Source organism: Biomphalaria glabrata, chromosome 6 (assembly GCF_947242115.1).
Source record: "Biomphalaria glabrata chromosome 6, xgBioGlab47.1, whole genome shotgun sequence".
NCBI classification, from domain to species: domain Eukaryota; kingdom Metazoa; phylum Mollusca; class Gastropoda; family Planorbidae; genus Biomphalaria; species Biomphalaria glabrata.
Window position 1 is genome coordinate 25,103,395 of NC_074716.1, and position 21,728 is coordinate 25,125,122.

Genomic DNA, 21,728 nt, shown 5'->3' on the forward strand with positions numbered 1-21,728 from the left:
AGCCAACAAAATGCATATTCTGAGGTATCTACAGTGCATTTTCCTGCTATTAAAAAGTTTTATTTCAAAAACCTAATGTGCTATTCTTACTGACTTAGACCCTCCAGCGCCGTTTGGCGCATTTGCCGTCAAGCTGTTTCCATAAAATTGTAGATTCCCTGCCATTACTAGCAATGGGGTCTGGGGAGCGCTAGCGCGGGTCGAAGCCCCGCCGCCAAGCACTATTTCTGGTATTGAAAGCCAACAAAATGCATATTCTGAGGTATCTACAGTGCATTTTCCTGCTATTAAAAAGTTTATTTCAAAAACCTAATGTGCTTTTCTTACTGACTTAGACCCTACCGCGCCGTTCGGAGGATTGGACGTCAAGCTGTTTCCATAAAAACCTGTCACTGGTAATATCTGAAGCCTCTTCCCACCTGCCATGAGGACCTCAATGAATGAGTGGAGTCAATTTGTACTAGGATATCATTGCAACTCTTCTTACGCATAATTCATTTTGTCGGAGAACATGTCCCGCAAACCTCATGCGTCGCTCTCTCACAATCTTACTAAAGGGTCGACTCCCAGTTCGGCATAGGATTTCCTTGATTTAAACCCGATCTCTATAACTGACTCCTAAAATCTGTCTTAGCCATCTTTGTTGAGCCACATTTAGTGTTTTTCAATTTCGGCAGATGACTATTCACTGCAGTTTATTAAGGGAGCCCTGCCACTGGTAAAAATGTATAACCACTCTTGAATACGCTCTTGGAATTAAGTGACTGTAGTTTGCTTTAGATTTTATATCGAAAAGAGAAGTTTTATCGTCAAAATCATCTTTTGGGGGTTTTCCACCTCAAAATGCTCTGTAGGGGGATCTTAAACTCAAAACCATCTGGAGGGGTTTTAAACTTTAAACAAACGCCATCTGTAGAAGAGGGGTTTAAACTCAAAACTCCCGATTGGATTGGCTACGCTCAAATAATTTTAGTGTGCAATTTGCTTTTTTTTTATGTTGAAGAGGTATTTTTAGCATTAAACCCCTCTGAATGGGGGTTTAAACTCAAAACCCCTTTTGGCAACGCTCATAGCATTTTGAGTGCGTAATTTGCTTTTTTTCTTACACTGAAGATGTATTTTTTAGCCTCAAACACCCCTGGCGGGGGGTTTAAACTAAAAACCCCTTTGGCTGCGTTCATAGATTTTAGTGTAAGTAATTTGCTTTTATTTATATTGAAGAGGTACTTTTTAGCTTCAAACTCCACTGGAGGGGAGTTTAAACTCAAAACACCTTTGACTACACTCAAAACATTTTGAGTGTATAATTTGCTTTGTTTTTATTATTAAAGAGGTAGTTTTTACCTTCAAACCCCGCTGAAGTGGGTTTAAACTAAAAACTAAGTCAAAACCCATTTAGCTACGCTCATAACATTTTGAGTGCCTAATTAACTTTTTATATTGAAGAGGGGGTTTATCGTAAATTTTGGAGGGGGTTTTAAAATCAAAATCTCCCTTAACTGTGCTCTTGGAATTAGGGGATTTTCGTTTTGTTTTGTTCTATAGAAGAGGGGGGGTTAACTGCGAAAACCCCAAGTAGGGGGTTTAAAACTCAAAACCCCTAGTATGGGGTTTTAAACTCAAAACCCCTGGTAGGGGGTTTTAAACTCAAAATCCCCTGGTAAGGGGTTTTAAACTCAAAACCCCATTGGTTGTGCTGGGGCAATTGATGGTTTAGTATTAACATCTCACTTAAAATAAACAAAATCAAAGCAAAAAATCATTCACTAAATTCCGACCCCCCCCTTCGGGGGGGTTTCATTTGGGGGGGGGGTTGAACCCCAACCCCCCCCCCTGGCTACGCCCATGCCTAGATCTATATTCATTCATGAATCGAGTACTAAAAATTATTTCGTTTAATTGTTCACTTTATAATCCCATTCATTTAACAAAGCTATCGCTCTTTTCGTTTTTAATAGATATGAATGTATCGACTTCGGGTAAACCCATTTTCGCAAAACTAATTTTATTTTCGTAGCGAAAGAGAAATAACGTGAAAGGATCATTAGCTAAGTTTAACATACATCTAAATCCAATCCACTACATTAGTAAACACAAACTTAGACCCGCAGGCCGCGGGTAATGCCAGGCTAGTATATATATATATATATATACTATATATATATATATATATATATATATATATATATATATATATATATATATATATATATATATATATATATTGGTTTGTCCGATGGGGGGAAGGTGATTGCATGTTTATATTATATAGATATTCGACTAATTTTGTTCACATACATACACTACGATTTCTCCATAAAAGAAGGACCGTCCCTCCCCCCACACAAAAAAAAATTAAAAAAAAATTTAACGCTATAGCATAATAAGCTACATCTTTAAAGAAGGTAGGTTTATAACTAATACAATAGTATAGGTCCCATGTTAAAACTATGATACAATGTTAAACGAGCATATTCACATCACCTTCACACCGAATGTTGCCAGTGCTGGAGCTAGCACAAGACTGACTTTATCACCTACTCCACCTGTACTGTGTTTGTCCACCAATACGTCTGTCCATTCATTGGGCCAGTGAAGTGTCTCTCCGGAGTTTTTCATTTCTAGCGTCAATGTTGCAACCTCACGTTCTTTAAGGCCCTTACAGTAGATGGCCATTAACATAGCGCCTAGGGAGAAGTTGTAGAGAAATGTCTCACTATGCATTTGTATATTTTATTGTAAACAAAAATAGAAATACGCATGATTCACTTTTGGTTTTATTTGCCTTGGCTGGATGTGGACTTGTTTGTACCAGGGATGGATAAGTGCTAGAAATGGAGCACTTTCTCTGCTCATGTATACATTACACGGCTCACTGGCTCCCTCTCCCTGTCATTCCCTGTCTCTCTTTCTCTAATGCTACTCATTTGTTCTTAAGGGATTTAAATATTGTTGTAACCACGCTCCCGCGCTACACTAATGGTGCGCATCTGAGCACTACTGAACACGACTAGTGAAAGACATATAGAGACAGGAAGAAGGACTGTTGTGAGCCGGCTAGAAGTCAGGGGAGTTTGAACAGTCTGGTGCTGAGTGCTGTCCTAAGTGATACTAGGAAACTGTGTGGGAGACCTGGAGCGACACTGGGAAGTGTGTCGGTGGTCTGTTCTGTGTTCTGGTATGAAGTAGGACTCTTAGAACTTAAGACATATTACTCCCTGTGACTTTATAGCAGACGTCCAAGTCTAACTAGTAACTATTACTATTTGTTGCTGCTTATACTAGTTATACTAAATAAATACATCATTTACTCTTGTCAACCTGTCTTTCGTTGAGTGCCTGCCTTAGAGAGTTACAACAATATGCAGGCGGCCAGGAGGTAGTCGAATAAATTGGTGAACAGACGTAGACCTAACGACGATATAAAGTAGATGTAGACTAGTAACCTAGTAACAGTCACCATTCGAAGTTTTATGGAATTATTCAAAACTATGAGACGTCTCCAAATTCACTTCATAATTTATTTCTCCCTTCTAACTGTCTATCTCTATTTTTATTACTAAATATACATGAACAGTAGACATTTGTATTAGGCCCGTATACATTTTACATACCTATTTGAGGTTCTGACATGGAGCCAGATGTGACCCCCTTAACAAATTCCTGGATCTCTTCATCTAGAAGTTCTTTACCATCTCTCTTCTTAGCGATCAGATCCGGAAATGATGTAGGCATTCTCACTGTCCTGTCCAAGAGAAACACATTGATTGAAATGTTGCAGACATGTCACGCTCACAATATTCGGACGTATTCGTGTGATTGCTGGTGACACTGGATCCTATTTCTATTCTTTGTGATTTAAAATACAAAAAACTTTTGCACAAACATTTACTAGTAATGTTTTGTAAATACAGGAGACAGGTGCCAACTGTCGTATAGATTATATCCTGGACATTATAGAGATGTGACTTTAGTAGTTCGGCATATCGAATTTAAAAAAATATTCAGAAAAAAAACAACAACAACTCAAAATGAAGATTTTCTGAAAGATATTGATAAGCATTTTACTCTTAATTCTCCACTTGCTAATTCTCCACTTAAGAACAAATTTTATGAACGGGCTGAGTCCATGAGGTCCATTGAACTGTTAAGTTTGGACTACAGTTAAACGTGTTAGCGCCAGACATTTGTTTTTTTCAATCTTCACGTTGTCCACTAAAGTTTAGCCTGTGCTTAAATTTCCATTATTTTTTCTCTTTTATTGTTAAAACTGAAATGTTGGGCAAAAGGTGAAGTCAACTTGTCATACAAACTTTTGTTGTTGTGCTTGTTGTGAACAGTTTAAGACGAATTAGTTGACACGTCTCTCCCTCAGAACCTCTCTCTCCCTCTCTTTCTACCTCTCTTTCTTTCTCTCATACACAGAGATTCTTCTCCCCAACCAAAATATTTGCATCAAAAAAGAAAAGTTAGTCGATATTAGGGTACCCCGACAAAATAGCGCGGACAAAATAGCGCGAACAAAATATATTTCAGTCATTTTGAAAGAAATACTTTAGATATCGTAAAACATGTATAGAGCCAATTTTTTTTTTAGTTTTAATGTTAACATTATTTTTCAATTATTTTGGAGGAAACACTTTTGATAACTTAAAACATAAATATGCAAACAGTAAGCAAAAACTATAATAAAATAAAATGAATAATTTCAAAATGTATAATTTATTTACATTCCAAAAGTGTACTTTGAAAACAGGCAAAGATACTTGTCAGATATATATATATATATATATATATATATATATATATATATATATATATATATATATATTGCTATATCTTAGCCAAATAACCTCAACGAAAGAATTATAAAATAATAAAATAGAATGTTTAATAATAAAAAAGAAACTAGATCTAGAGCCACACTAATCACATCACAAGCTTCCTTGTTTTCATCTCTAATCATCGGCCATCTTGCTTCCTCTATCCTCTCGTGTCCCTGTCCTGTGTCTCATGGTGCACAGTCTCGCACCTAATGAAAGTGCGCAACTTAGAGTCATAACAATATATATATATATATAAATCTGGAAGGGGGCAATGATGGTTTTGCATTAAAATCTCACCTAAAATAAACAGAATCAAAGCAAAAAATCAGTCACTAAAGTCTGATTTCCCCTTCGAGGGGAAGATTTCATTTCGGGGGGGGGGGGAGGGGGTTTGAACCCCCAACCCCCCCCCCCCTTCCTGGCTACGCCCATGATATATATATATATATATGTATTTTTTCCGCGCTATTTTGTCGGGTCACCCGATATTAGACACTAGATTGACCTTCTGGTCATTCGATCTATTCCTTGTGTGCAGTATATATAGATCTAAGATTGGGATTATTTCATGCCGGATGTTTCAGTTTCCATCAAACATGCGTCTAAAGAACTGGATTTCTATCTTTCATTATAACTACAATAGTTGAGTGACTACAAATATTGGTGTTACGTAGAGCTTGACATTTCATGTCCCGGCTTGGCTTTTAATGGGTTCATGTCAAGTGTGTTAGTTTTAGAAGGCCATAAAATCAGCTCTTTTGTTTTATTTGATAACTTCGGCATTAAATTGATTCTTGTTTGTCACTAGATAGTAACAAATAGTATAGGAATAGAACAGCCCAACATACAACGCAGAAAATTGATTTCTTGACCACCAAACTTTAAAGCGTTACTAACCAACGTTGATATTGTAGAACTACAGAAACAAAAAACTAGCTCGGAGTTATGAAATTCAATTTAGAAACTTTATTCTTTTTTCGTTAGTTTAAACACTCAAAATGCTAAAAAAAATAATGTTAGTTTGGGATGTATGTATGATGTTAGTTTAGGATGTATGTATGACGAATAGATGAGTGAAATATAACAAGACCTAGCAATGTTCCACTGTACAACTGAATTGGAGATTTTCATTCATGGCGGAAAAAAAAACTATAAATAGCCAGCTTTTTGGTGTATCCGGTGTAAAAACAAAATGAAGGAAACGTTGAGAAGTGATTCGCTTTGAAAAGTCACGTGATAACTATTGGAGTATTATTTCAAACAGCTTCCGTTTGCAGCACAAAGATACCGTCACTAGAAGGAAGTATTAGACTTTCTATGCCTTAAAACTCATTTAAGAACATAATGAGCTACACTGGAGCTTGAATAAAGGAAGATCAACTGCCAAGCAGTGAGATGTGTTGAGACTAGAGCTCAAGTCTTTTTATTATTTAGTTGGCAACATTTAAGTTCAATTTAGCGTCCTTGACATTGCTTAGTTTGTGTGAACATCTCCACTATTTGGTCTATTCTGTTTGGTTTGAGTGTTCATTGTTTCACGTTCAAGATCAAATGAACGCTGCCATAGCAAAACCAAATTACGGCAAAAGGGAGTTGGCAATGGACCCCATTCACCAATCGTAAACAGAGAACATTAGCCACGTGAAAATATTGATAAAACAATGAAAAAATTACGTATCACGTGACAACCTTTATGTATTGCGTAATTTGTATAGAAGATATAGAGAACCACGTGGCAAAATGTTGTTTGTTTACGATTGGTGAATGAGGTTCATTGAGAAGTGGACTCGATTGAAACTCGATTCTCTTTCTTCATGAGTTCATAGCAAGTTTGGCTACTCAAAACTAATGCGGATATTCTGAAATGCATAACACAGCATTTGGAGAGGTTGCACATGTGTTTGAAAAACAAATTTCCTTGATTTAAACAAAACTATTGAATGGGTAAGATATAGATCTGGTTAACATGAACACATCCATGCCAGAAAGTTTATCGCATGCGGAAGAAGAGCAATTGTTGGAGTGGCCTTAGACACAGTCTTAACAAATAAACATTGGGCGTGTACTTTAACATGATTCTGGTTACAACTGCAACATGTGTATCTGGTTGTAACAGAAAAAGTGCTGAAGTACTCCTTGCCTTTCCCAACTGTACATCTATGTGTGAAGTTGTTTATTTCAGCATTTCTTGATCTGAAGTCGAAAAAACAAGGAACAGACCGAAAGGGAACATCATCTCAGATTGAAATTAGCAACCAGGGAACCAAATTATAAAGGTCTGTCATCTCAGCACAAACAATGTCATCTTTCTCATTGATCCAAATAAATGTAAGGATACAATTTAAATTTTATTTTGAACAATATGTCTTTTCGTTTCTTTGCGTATGTACCGAAAAAAAAACAACAACAACAAATAATTAGATTTTTATTAAAATAATAAATCCATTTTTTTTCGAGGGGTATTCAGCGTTACAAAAATTATAGAAGTTGTATTCATAAGTCAAAAGTTTGAGAAACACCGAACTAAGGGGTTACAATGACTTTGATGTAACTCGGACAGGCTTCCTGTGACAGCTGCTCTAGTGGTGTGGCTATAAACTTAGTGAAATTTATTTTGACAAAACGCAAGGTTAAATTGTTTTAGTAAGAAAGGTCACAACAGAAAGAATGACACCAACACTGGTGCACAGTTGTAAACACACACACGCACACACACACACACAAAGCTTAAAAATAAGTTACGATAATAGGTCAAGGACAGGAATACATTTCTGTTTTCGAAAGTACGTCTTTTATTTCTAACAATGTTTTAATGGTCAAGATAATTCGGTTCAATAGATTGGTATTACAATCAAAATGATTTATCTTCTCAATATTGCTAAGCCTATTGGGATGGTTACTGTTAAAGTACTCAGACAGGATTCAGTGACAAAGGTTACGCTTGAGAGAAACACGAAGGAAGACATATCGCCTGGTGATCGGAAGAGTCTAAACTAAGCCAATGAAAAAGATCCCCTTATAGTCTAGAATGGAGGCAAATTATTAATGTCTGTAATGATTCCAAGCAAACATGGCTCACTGGACTCTTCTCAATGTAGAACACACTTTTCAGATTTCTATGGTTTAACCCTCGGACACTCGGGACTAGAAGGAGAAGCTGATATGGCACCCCATTGGCCCATCCTCTGTATGGACGTTTCTTGCTGGTCTCCACTGATAGCTAGAGGACAAACAAGTTGAACAATAGGATGAAGTGGAGAGGCTCGCAATTCAATAATGTGGAAAGATCCTTACCACGAGTTGAGAACCTTTGTTGCACGCAGTCACATCATTATCCAATCATATAACACATACACCGTTACAGCACATACGTACACAATGTCACATTACACACACACACACTGGTCTAACAAATACACACAGGGCCGGTCTTAGGCCACTGCCACCAATGCCGCCGCATTGGGCCCCGCACTTTCATAGGCCCCGCGCGATGCGAATTGTAGGTGTAAATTATTAAATTAAACCATTTTAAATTATTATTAAAGGGTTCCTGGAATTCTCCTGAAATTATAAAATATAAGAAAATGTCATGAAAATCACCTGAAAGTATTATAATCTTCTGAAAACTGATGCAAATCTTAAAACAGACAAAATTGTCATTTCGATGTGTCTTTCAAAATGGAAAACGCCAGTGCTACTCGCGATTCAAAAAAAGATATTATCAGCTTTCATTTAATAAAAATGTAATAATAAGCAGAATTTTAACCAAAACAAGAACTTCTAATACTTATTTACTTAGATAGCCACTAGCATACACATATAGATCTAATCATCTAAATCTATTTCAACCTCTTATATATATATAAAAAAAGCGATATTTTGCGAGTCGATAGTAAATCTAAAGGCAAATCTGATGTTTACCAGTTTTTTGTTGGAAAACTACTATCTACTGTAGATGGCTAGTAAAGTTAATTTAACAGTGATTTTGTACTTAGTAAAGTATGAATAAAATGCAAAGACAAATTTATGTTCTAATTCAAAAACTTAATTTTCACTTATTATCTTTATCAAAACCCAAATTAGGCCCCGCGAAATCCGTTTCGCATAGGGCCCCGCAACCTGTAGGACCGGCCCTGAATACACACACTGTCACATCACATACATACTTTCAGATCACCTACACTTTCACACAAGACACACTGTCACATCACAACCACACTGTCACATCACACAGTCAAATCGACAACAAGCACTCTGTCATTTCACACACAGTGTCCCACCATCATTATTATTATCTCATCTGGATTACTGTATTCATTATATTACTAGCATGCGATATATGTGTGTGATATTCAATATTCCACCAAATAAATATTTTGAATACATATTTGTTTGAATTGTAAAATGTATGATTTAATCATGAAAATTGTATTTACTTAATAATGAAAATTAAGATTATATGACATATATTCTATATATGACAGTTTAGGTCAGTCTAGGTCTAGAGTAGAGTAGAGAGGCTCGGGGTTATTCAGTTACGCCGAGTTACGGTATTCTAGATCTAGTTAAGTCTAGTCTAGATAGATCTAGTAGATATACTATATTGACTATAGTAAAGTTTTCATTGAAAATGACAGAAGTTCAACTTAAACCACCAACAGAATTAAACATAATAGAAGGAAATGTTAGTGAAAATTTTCAGCAATGGCGAAGACAGATGCAGATTTACCTTCTAGCGTCAGGCGCCGACAAGAAACGGAAATGTCAAAGAAAGACAGGAGCACAAGTTCAAGAAGTATGTGAACATTTTATTTATGAAGACAATGAAGATAGCAATGATCCAGACATAGTGTTACAAAAGTTACATGACTACTGTCATCCAAAGAAGAACGAAGTACTTGAAGCTTATAGGTTCTGCAATATGACTCGTATCTCTTCATATGACTTGTTTATTACTAGTTTGAGAACACAGGCTGAGAAGTGCAATTTTAAAGACAAAGACCGAATGATAAGAGATAAACTCGTCTTTTCTGCTAATCAACGTTTACAAGAGAAGCTACTAATGTGTTCAGATTTGACACTAGAAAAGGCTATAGAAATATGCCAAGTCTATGAACAAACTTCCAATAGTCTCAAGGAAATGAATAAAGAGTCTAAGCAAACTGACTATGTTCTGAAGCTTGAGAAAGCAAAAGCAAAGCTCCACAAAGAAAATTTATCAGATTTTGTGGAGGCAGACATGAATATAACAGACAGTCGTGCCCGGCTTGGGGCAAAACTTGTTTCAACTGTCAAATGATCAACCACAGTGAAATGCAAGTCACAGAAGAGTAACCATAGGAAGAAGTCGTCTACGTCTAATCAAGACACTTGTATCAACTCTATTACATGTAGTTGTAGATTGTCGTTGAAACGTTTCAGGGAACAAACTAAGGACAGTAAACTTCCAGAATGTAGATGCTGTGGCAAGTATCATGCCCATAGAAACACTGTTTGTCCAGCCCGGGGTAAAGAATGCTTCACGTGTCATAGACTGAAACATTTTTCCTCCCAGTGTACTAGACCGTACCATAAACAAAGTGAACATGTTGCTGTGAAGAATTTGAGAAGATTCCGACAGATCTCTGGTAGAGATGAAGATGTTTCAGAAACAGATCTCAGGACAGTACCGCCTCAACATGACATTGAATGGACAGGAGACATTACAAAAAACCCAGGAGTCTGAGGGAAGCTTTGATGATGAAGGAGAATTGCTGAAACATTGTGAACTGTTATCTAACCATTCAGATGGATGGCTCTGCTGATGAAATTGACACAGATACTATGACATTTTATGACATTTATTTTGATTTTTTTTCCTGGTCATATTTTGTTTTCTTCATTGAATGATGACTTATATGTGTTATATTATTGTTTGAAAAAGGGGAAGATATGTTGTATTATTTATAGAATATGTGATCAGGTGTATTATGTTATTTTTGTAGAGAAAGAAGGATGTTGATATATGATGTAATGTTGCGTGAGAGTTAGTTCCTTTAGCGGATTAGGAATTGTGTGTTGCTGTTCGTTATCTAATATGGTGGAATAAAGACTGTGTGTATTTTAATAATGAAAATTAAGATTATATGACTTAACATGATCATTGTATCAACTACAACTGTTTAACGAGGTTTCTTATAGTGTAAAGACTGTTTTGGGGTTAATGGTTAAGGGGTTAGGGTTAGTTCCGATGACCAAAATGGAGGTCTACAAGGCATGTGTCTAAAGCACGCTCCTTCACGGCAATAAGTCATGGACTACCTTTGCAAAGCAAGTTAGAAAATGAAAATCATTTCACTTGCGCTTCCTTCAGATGATCAAAAGAAAATCTCTTGGCCAGAAAGAGTGTGTAACACTGGGATACTTGAACAGGTCTTCCCAGCATCTTTACAATCCTCAGACAACACCGTCTACGCTGTCTTGGTCATGCCGCTGGATGGAGACCAATCGTATTCCAAAAGTTATCATTTGTGGTCAACTTTCGACCGGCTAAAGAAAAAACTGGTCGTCCACCCCTCCTATAAGTGGATATAGTAGAACAGAACCTCAAAGAAGTGGACATCGATGTTGACTACTGGGAAGGCATAGCCCTGGACCGCACTCTGTGCTAAGAGATGGAGGCTACGAAAGCTGGACAGCGAAAAACCATTGGCCTCAGCTCTGGAAGAAAAGGGTGCCAAAGGAAAAATGTCTGGTTCCTCTACCACCAAAGCGAATGCCACCTTACCTGCGTTACGTGTGGACGGGAATCTCTCCAGAACAGGGCGCTACAGATACATAAAAAAAAGTGCTCTACGAGGTGAACCATAGTTATACGACTGTAGGAAAACAACAAAGAAATTGTTTGTTTATGGATGCTATTTAGAGTATTTCTAGACAAGCTTGCTACATCTCAATACATTTTAGACTTATTTGTTTTATTGTTAAATCATTGACATATATTGTTAATTTTTTATAAAAAAAAATTTTTTGATTTAAAAAAAAAGTGTCTAAAGTAATTTATTGGCTTTTTAAGAAATGGAAATGACATTTTCACAATACTACTCGTTATCTTATCCTGGTGTTGGGAATTTATTTAGAACTCTGTAAAACGGGGAAATGCTTACAGTATTAGTTAGGAAGTTAGGGGTTTCATTATAATGATGAAAAAGGCGAGAGACTTAACGACAAAGAGGAGGTCAGACATTTAAAAAAAATAATTTAGACTATAATGATTTTAAGAGAAATCTCTCTCACACACACATACACATGACACTCAGGCCTTGACCTTTACCAACACTCCAACATACGTCCCCGCTACTCAGTGCTGGCCAGGTAAGTGGTACAACACAAAACAATGTCATTACGTCTGGCCAACAGTTTTCCCGGAAAGTAAGATTTACTGCCCGCTATCTCAGAAAAAAATACCTAACTTGTATACACATACACATTGAATTTCCAACATATACACCCACATATACATACACATCGAACTAACATGTTGATGTTGGGCAATCTCTCTGCCAGCGACAGAGCAGAAAGGGGGGTGGGAGCATTAGGATAAGCAGATATCACGTTCACCGAAAAGGTCATCATGACCAAAGCTAAATAACTCCTTAAAAGAGCTTTAAAGATAAAAAGTTCTTAAGACTTGTATATCATTGAACTGAAGAAAGCACTTATAAACTTCAACAGAAAGAAAACTGTTCTCCAATGGATCCCAGCACACATCCCAAAAAAGGAAAAACAAAAATCAAGTAAAATATAAAAAAAATACTTTTAAAAAATAAAGCTTTTATTGGGTGAAATTGCAAAAATTATTTTGAATCCATCGTGTAATTAATTTTACAAATCTTAAATCAACTCACTCTGTCTGGTGAAACGTATTGTTATAACTCTGCCATGCGCACCACCATCCAGGCTAGTGCAGAAGGTGCGCACTTCTAGAAACCAGACTAGGAAGGATGTTGACATTAGGAAGAAGAACGATTTCCTCCCAAGTCTAGAGCCTAAGTGAAGATGCTGTGCTCAAGGCAGATGTCTTATGTGTTTGTCATGTCCTCTAGTAAATAAACATCTATGTCTCGTTGAGTCGTTATTACAGTATACACCCTCTATTTCTCCCACACATCATCTCGGATCAAGTTGAAATTTTTTCAAAATTATTTTTTGTAGCCTACCCGACAAAGCAAGATTAATAAAAAAAAAAAAATTAACCTATTGATTAATTAACTATTGGCTATTGATTATTTTGTTGCGGTGGTATAAGTTGAATTAGTCCCCTTGATGAGAGCGGAACCCTTGGTATCGAATTCTAGTCGTACAACTTGTTAAAACAAAATGCATTGAAAAAGCGATCCCGATAACATGCACTTAGACCCTTTCTTCCCCCTCCCCCTTTACTAAGTATCCAGACAAGTGATATATAGGACCATAGTGCATTGAGAGCGCTAAAAGTATGAAATTGCGCTAAGCAAAAACAATAGGTAAAAACGTTTCTAATCGCACAGCTTTATTTTGTTAGTCTAAATCTATTACAGATTTAATTACATGACTGATCCAGACTAATTGATACAATTACACTTAATACAAGTTTATTATTATTTTTTTTTACAAAAGTATTTTTAATGTTTTTCTTATTAACAGACCTACACTAAAAAGAATAAGATTGTGCAATAGGAAATATTTGTATTTATTTTTTTTTGTTGTGCTATTCTTTCATGCATACAGAATGCTCAGCACAATGCGCTATGGACCAATCACTTTTGTGGACCATCTAGTAGGATGGGGTGGGGTGGGATGGGTATCTCGAAGGTTTACGTGCTGCTTTTTCAAAAGATTTTTTTTTTTAAAAGTTTCTCCAGTCTAAATTCGAATTGAGGTCTCAAGCCTCCATGATGGAAGACTGACGCGTTAGCCACTGAGCTATACAGTTACTTACTAAAATAGAAGGTTTTATACTCTAAATAAGTCTAGAGTTTACTTTTTTTTCCCTCCAAGCAAGGGTTACCTTCCCTTAAATTAGTACATCAATTATATAAACTAGAAAGTAAGGCGTATGTATGTATGTATGTATGTTACAAATTGAAATCAAAACCGTTTGACCAATCTTGATCAAACTTGTTCCTTGGGTACTAACTTAGACCGTAGTGTATATATTGTAGCCCTAAAACAAACTTAAGACCCTAAAAGACCAACTCTATGAAAGCATTATAACTTTATCGATCTAGACTATGTTTACCATATTTACAGGAACAGATCGAAAGGATCTAGATCTAGATCTAATTTTAGAAACTACACTTGCGCAGATAAATTTCTACTTTGACACATGAAAATACAAAATATAGTCTATTGATTTCATTATTTAATAAAACTAACCTTCAAATATGTGTTTCAAATGCATTTTTACATAAATTTGTTCCTTATATCTGCGAATTTAGAATTCCTGACGAACATTCTTTCATTAGACATTACGCGAAAAGTTGCACATCTCTCTATTCCTAGGTCTAAAACTCTAATTTCACTCTTAAGATGATACATCCTGCGATGTAAAGTTTTACCAACATATTAATTATAGTCCATTTATTTCATATTTTAATCAAATTAACATTCAAATTTGTTTTTCTAAAGCATTTTTTTTACATAGATCTACATTCGTTCGTCAATGTTTTCATAAAAAAATTGAATTCAGGTCAATTAGCTATTTTTAGCTCCATTCATAATATTTTTTTATTCATGAATTCATGCATTCGCTTTACTTATAGCATTATTATTTTCTTTAATTGTTTCTAATGCACTATATCAGTGACTACATCAGCAATACGCAAGTTAAGACCCGTGGGCAGCGGATAATATCTGTCTAGTTTCTATGTAAAACAAAATTCATAACGACTAATTAATTAACTAATTGGTTTATTTTGTGATTGATTCGTGTGTTGTCATCGTAAGGCCCAATCGCACTCTCTAGAAAATAAACTTTATGGAAACCACTGAACAGTTCAGCATGGAGGATTCATCTGACCCCTCCTATGGGATCATGATGACAACGAACAATAAAAGATTGTACGGGTATAGCTTCTTTTATTATCAAATATGATTTTTCTAAACTTCAGTTTCTATAGAGCTTTATATTGCATTACAAGCGACTCTGAGCTAAAAAAAATTGTTTACGGTGACATTTGAAGTACTGCCAAGATCTAGAGTTCCGTCACGAAATGCAGATTTCTCACTGTGCTCATTACGTTGAACATAGATCAGTTAGATCTATATATTTTTGTAACAGGAGATTCCTTTTGTTTCATCAAATTTTGAACGGGAAAATCCGCTTTGCTTATTTCCTCGAAAATGAGGAATCTAATCCGAGTGCAACAATTTTTTTTAAATTAGGGCAGTTTGTTCTATAACACAGGCTTATTGATTTATTTCAACGCATACATATATCTTTATTGATTGTGTATGCTGTATAAGTAATTGTAACTAAAATATAGAATTAAGTTTATAGACCTAATGGCTTATATTACCATTCTTCAATGTAAATATATATATCTATAAAGTCTTAGTAAGTATGGTTATTGAACTAACTCGAGTTTATTTACGTAATAAAAATATAAACAACAGAATATTTTTTATTGGAAGTGATTTATGTCTGCTTAATAAAAGTAATTACAACTTGTTTCTACTGACCTGTATATGTTTTATGGTGTTACTTGACGTTAACTTTAATAGCACAGGTTAAATCTCAATCTTAATTCTTATTAATTAAGTTTAGATAGACCTAGATATAGCCTTTAGATCTAGTCTACCTACGTCCGACTGCTTACTTATAGAAACTATAATAAAGTTTTTACATACAAATGTGAACTTTTCCCCAGAAAGTTAGTCCGACCAGCAACGTGAAAGTGAACTAACCTATTAAAAAAATGACTCGGTGGTTCACAAGACGCCAGCAGACACACACAGTGCGGACAAGAAAAAAAAAAGGGGGGGGGGAGAGAGAAAAGTCGCTCGCTTTTGTTTTTGTTTTCTTTTGTTATTGTTTTTTTTTTTTAGTTTGTGACGCGTTTTACATCTCTTAAAGAAAAACATTGTGGCGTAGAACAGTGTTTCCCAAACTGTGTTCCGAGGAACCCTACTGCTCAGCGAGGCCTGGATAGGTGCTCCACCATCTGCTGGAATAATTAACCAGTTGGACACCATGCAAAGTGTTCTGCTAAATATTTTGGAATATGCGATGTGTTCTGTTAAGAAAAAAGTGTAAGAACTACTGACTTACAAAAATTAAAGCTCTTAACCGTTTTCCAATCAAATGAGATCTAGCAGAGTCCAGGCATATGGACTAGATCAGGCCCGCCGCCAGTTGGAGGGTAGTGGGAAAACAAACAGGACTATAGTCCGGTGCCCCAACAGAAGGGGCCCCTTTACGTTCTTTTTTTAAATGCATCTCATAAGCCTATTGTCTATGTATTTAAAGATTTTTGACACGTGGGAGTCCAAATATTTCTTGTTCGGACCTGGAGATATTTATTCTATAACCTATTTAGGTCTGGGGTGAATAGGTAGAAGTGCGTTTTTTTTAATAAGAAATTAAATTACTGGACTGGTAATTTTCGCTCTAAAAGTGAATCACAGTAATCTGCTCTGTATTTTCATTTTGATTTTTAAAGTTAATTTATATTTAAGCAATAAAATTCAGTTCGAAATATTATTGAAACTTAGCTTAGAAAAAACATAGACTATATGAAAAAAAAAACGCTATAAAAGGCATGAACACTGACCAGCAAGATCTCAACATCTCAACATGTGGGCAGTGGAGACGAATAGCTCGTTGCCATGTCGCACAGACCTGTCAATAATGAAAGTTACCTGGAGTCTTGTTCTCTTAAAAAATTTAGTAAAAATGACATATTTAAATTGGGATAAAATTAGGATAAAGGATAAATTAAAGACATGCGCAGTTTTAGTTATAATAATGGTAATGTCTTCGTTTCCGTAGATTAAGGATGAGTGCAGTGTTTCACATGACTTTGCAGAACGAGTTGCGACCTGCATATTTTCCCGCAGCTCATGCAGACAAAGCCGTTGTCCACTTGCGATCTATTTAGGTTGTTTTTTTCCCATTTTCTGCGTCTGACTTCAAGAATTGCTTTTCTTTGAGGCTCAAATGTTTGTTCCGTAGCCTTTGTGATAGCTCCCCAACTGCCTCTTTCATAGGCCATCTGCTGCCTGCTACTTTCCTCTATGCCAGTAGGTCAAAATGGTGCCTAAGTTAATCTTTAGAGCGCTTACGGGAGGGGGGGGGGTCGCACCTCTGTTATTGAAAATAAAACCGGTCGGACCAGTTTCATGATGCAGATGACTATAGATAGATACCATGCTATTGTGTATCCGGTTCACAGAATACAGATGTATTAAAGATTTTCAAACATGGAGGAATGTATTTTTAAAAACAAATAATTTTAGCACAGTATTTTTGTAAGCATTTTTAGCTCTGCAGTCTCAGTGCAGATACAAATTTCTAAGGTCTTTACCCTTGTAGCACAAAGTAATTATTATTTAGTTGGCAAGTGATCGTCACTTATCTATCTAGCGCTCAAGTCTTAAACAACTCACCTGCCACGTTAGGCTACTTTGAGCCCCTACGTACTCATTGTTTTGAAAGGATGGGGGATAAACAAATGAATCATTAGGAAACAACAAAAACATTTTTTTAAACCCAGTTCCTCTTGTGGGGAGCTCCCGGTGACAGGGTGACCTGGAACAGTCAACACACTTGTGACAGGGTGACCTGGAACAGTCAACACACTTGTGACAGGGTGACCTGGAACAGTCAACACACTTGTGACAGGGTGACCTGGAACAGTCAACACACTTGTGACAGGGTGACCTGGAACAGTCAACACACTTGTGACAGGGTGACCTGGAACAGTCAACACACTTGTGACTTTTCTCATTTTTCTTGCAAGGTCAGTTACCGTCAATCTGTGTTTGTATGCTAGGGCGGATACAAAACTTTTGAGAGGGTGGGTTTGGTTTCTAAATCCTATCGCACTAAACCCTAACACGCGTAATGATGCCAACAAATTTGACCTGCAAATATTTTCAAACAACAGAATCAAATCTTATAATTTAAAGGCGTTCCTTCAGAAGTGAAGATAATGAAGTCCTACGAGTATCCATGTGTTAATCTAGTCCTGTAACGGATGCATGTGTAAGTCAGATGTAGCGGAAGTATTTCTAAAGATGATTATTTAGACTCAGTGCGTGCGTACCTTGTTGAGTGTATTATGACTGCGAGTTCGGGACATGAACATCACGTTATTGAACAGGTACTAAACAAGAACACAGACTCAATGACCAAGTTGACTCAAGGTGAACTTCAAACAAACGTTTATTACAGAATGGGGCCACAGTCTAGTCTGTCACTATAAAACGATGTTATCCCCTCAAGAGTCTAGCGGTAACTGATTAATTAAAAGTCTATTCTAATCTCTAACCCAAAGTCTATGTCGTGATTGTCGTCACTATATAATATACGTTCACTATCGGTCTAACAAAGTGCGCAACCCAACTAACTCAACTAGCTATCTAACAGTTGTTAACTAGAGACTTAAACACTGCTAAGCCATTGGTTTTCATGGCTGATTCAGGCAACCCTTCCATGCTCCAGAGAAGTAGAAACACTGGTACGATTTTGTTTAAGCACATAGAATACATGTGTCTTTGTGTCTTTCTGGGTATTTTATTCGTTGTTGTTTTTTTTTCTTTGTTTTTTTTTTGCATTTATAAGTTATGGTTCAGAGTTGTATGTTTTTATTGATACTCTACTAATGGTGTTACTCTAGTCAAATGTGAATATTCATTTGTTGTAAATCTCACGGCTCTATTTTAGGTCTGTTCTAGCTTCTTTGTTTTCTTAAGTTGAGGTTTCCCAAACGGAAAACGCATATTCTAATACTGGTTTTACCAAGGTTAAATAGTCTTTATGTTTTTGTCTAATTTGCAAAAAAAAAAAAATAAAATCGTTCAATAAACCTAAAGGATTTATTCGATTTTTTCATAATCTGAACAATAAGGAGATTCCATAACTTTTCACTTATTATATCACCTTAGTATTTTAAGATTTTAGTCAGTGGAACTGGCTTGCTGTGAATAAGATAAGCTTTTATTCAGGACATAAAGGATATATTAAAATAATAATAAAAAAATGGAAGGGATCTCTAGAAACGAAAGAATTTAAATTTATCTAGATAAAAAACAACAACTTTAAAACCTTTTAATTTGGGGATTTTTGACTCTTCTGAGCCAACCCAACTCTAATGGGTAATTAACAATAGTTGGGAAAAGTAAAAGCAGTTAATCGTTGTGCTGGCCACATGACAACCTCGTTAACCGTGGGCCATATATGATCTTCACAAAATCTGCCCTTATAGATGGTTAGGTCTGAAAGGGGTACTTTAGTTGACAAACAAACAGCGTTTGTTCAACTCATGTGAATGTATATTAGTTTGTAGAGAGCTGTTTGGAAAGTGCTTGGGACAAAATGGATGGGCTAGTCAAAACCCTCGGGGGTGGGGATTTTAAAAAAATTAAATATCACTCTTATATTTGTTAGGTTTAAGAAATTTGAAAAAAAAGAAGTTTATTAACTGTTAGAAGTATATCTTTATAATAATTGAAATGAAGCAATTGTCGCAAATAAGGCTGGGAAATGAGATTAGTCCAACTCATACTTAAAAGTTTCAATCAAATTTTGGAAAATAACAGAAATAAAACCTTGCTTTTAACTAACAGTGACACACTTTAAAATATTTATATGTTTAAACTTTTCTATTACACAGAATTATCTGACGTCATTTGATTCTCTTGTTCAAATGCAAGTATTACATTTAGATTTCTAGATGAGTGAATTCTAATTCAAGAAAGTGGGGCAGGGACACACTATAGAAATGTTAAAATATCAATATACAACATAGTTCAGTTGTTGACTAATTATTTACACAGACACACACAAAACGCCCTCCCCACCCCACTAAGTTTGAGAGTGTATCAGCTGACCGATGGCACAACCTCGTGACTTGCACATTTTACATACTTTATACACACGCTTTTCACTACTAATACTCATACACACATACAATGAAAAGTAGGTCGACTTCCCCTTTCGAATTCACAGAAATATATTATTCTTGTTTTGTAGCGTGTGTTGTTTTTTTCTACTAACCACTGCTACACACAACTACTCGCAGACACACAGGCACATACTATTCTCACACACGAACACACTCAATCTCTTCAAATGTATACCTTTATATTAGTATACATAGTATACATACACATAGCATACATGCATAGCTTACATACATAGCATACATACATAGCATACATACATAGCATACATAGCATACATACATAGCATACATACATAGCATACATAGCATACATACATAGCATACATACATAGCATACATACATAGCATACATACATAGCATACATAGCATACATACATAGCATACATACATAGCATACATAGCATACATACATAGCATACATACATAGCATACATGCATACATACATAGCATACATAGCATACATACATACATAGCATACATAGCATACATACATAGCATACATACATAGCATACATAGCATACATACATAGCATACATAGCATACATAGCATACATACATAGCATACATAGCATACATACATAGCATACATACATAGCATACATACATAGCATACATACATAGCATACATACCATACATACATACCATACATACATACATAATACATAGCATACATACATAGCATACATACATAGCATACATACATAGCATACATAGCATACATACATACATAGCATACATACATAGCATACATAAATAGCATACATACATAACATACATAACATAGCATACATACATACATAGCATACATACATAGTATACATATATCTGTTGCTCATATTCACCGATTCTAATTCCTGCACTTCTAGTGATGGAGTCATTGTCCCACTCACCACACTTCTAGTGATGGAATCATTGTCCCACTCACCACACTTCTAGTGATGGAGTCATTGTCCCACTCACCACACTTCTAGTGATGGAGTCATTGTCCCACTCACCACACTTCTAGTGATGGAGTCATTGTCCCACTCACCACACTTCTAGTGATGGAGTCATTGTCCCACTCACCACACTTCTAGTGATGGAGTCATTGTCCCACTCACCACACACGCAATGTCTCTCTCACACATGTTACAATTGACATTGGGACGTTGACACGCGACAAACACAATCCCTATTTGTTACATCATTTCTCTCACACACACATATTCTAACTCACAACACATCTAGTGATGGAGACATTGACACACGCTATGTATAATTATTGTAGTGGAGATACAATAGGCTTGTCTTTCTTTCCTTATCTGTCTAGAGGGCACGGCGCGGCTAAAAGTGTCCAGTGCACTTTGTAGATTTGACAAATCGTCACGCGCTCCCAAACTTTCGGAGAAGCTACGCCCCAGAGAACATTGAAAATAGGTAAATGGTTTCCAGGATATATGACTATATAAAACTACATTTAACATATAGAGTAGAGTCACTATTGCGGAACAGGCATGTTTTCGGAACAGCTCGTCGAAATTAGTTAAAATCTACTTTAATTTTCAGCTAAACTACTCTAACGGTACTGCGCATGGTCCATTTTTCTACATTTTCAATATACAGGTTTTCCTTTCACAGCAGAAAATTAATTTTGACTCCATGTTAAAGTGGACGATTCCACTATTTTTCACGTATCAGGAGAACCGCATAGATCAAGGCTTAGGGCTTTTAAAAATGAGAACGACCCATCACCTGCACGATACACCTAATTGT

The 21,728-nt window shown here is 36.0% G+C and overlaps 1 protein-coding gene across 6 annotated transcripts in view; it reads right to left on the reverse strand.

Annotated features, from left to right (window-relative positions):
• Nucleotides 1-15,810, reverse strand: part of LOC106050934 (thymidine phosphorylase-like) — a 44,763-nt gene extending 28,953 nt beyond the window's left edge. The window contains exons 1-3 of one of the 6 annotated variants that reach the window (XM_013206017.2): nt 15,753-15,810; nt 3,615-3,745; nt 2,485-2,687 (exon numbers count right to left, since the gene is read on the reverse strand). In XM_013206017.2, coding sequence (XP_013061471.2) covers nt 2,485-2,687; nt 3,615-3,735 — 324 coding nt within the window. In that variant the 5' untranslated portion in view covers nt 3,736-3,745; nt 15,753-15,810. Of the gene's footprint in view, nt 1-2,484; nt 2,688-3,614; nt 3,850-12,712; nt 12,864-15,014; nt 15,153-15,527 lie in introns of those variants that run through there. The other 5 variants (XM_013206016.2, XM_013206015.2, XM_056032885.1 and 2 more) reach the window with 5 other exon arrangements.
• Between the last annotated feature and the right edge of the window lie 5,918 nt (nt 15,811-21,728).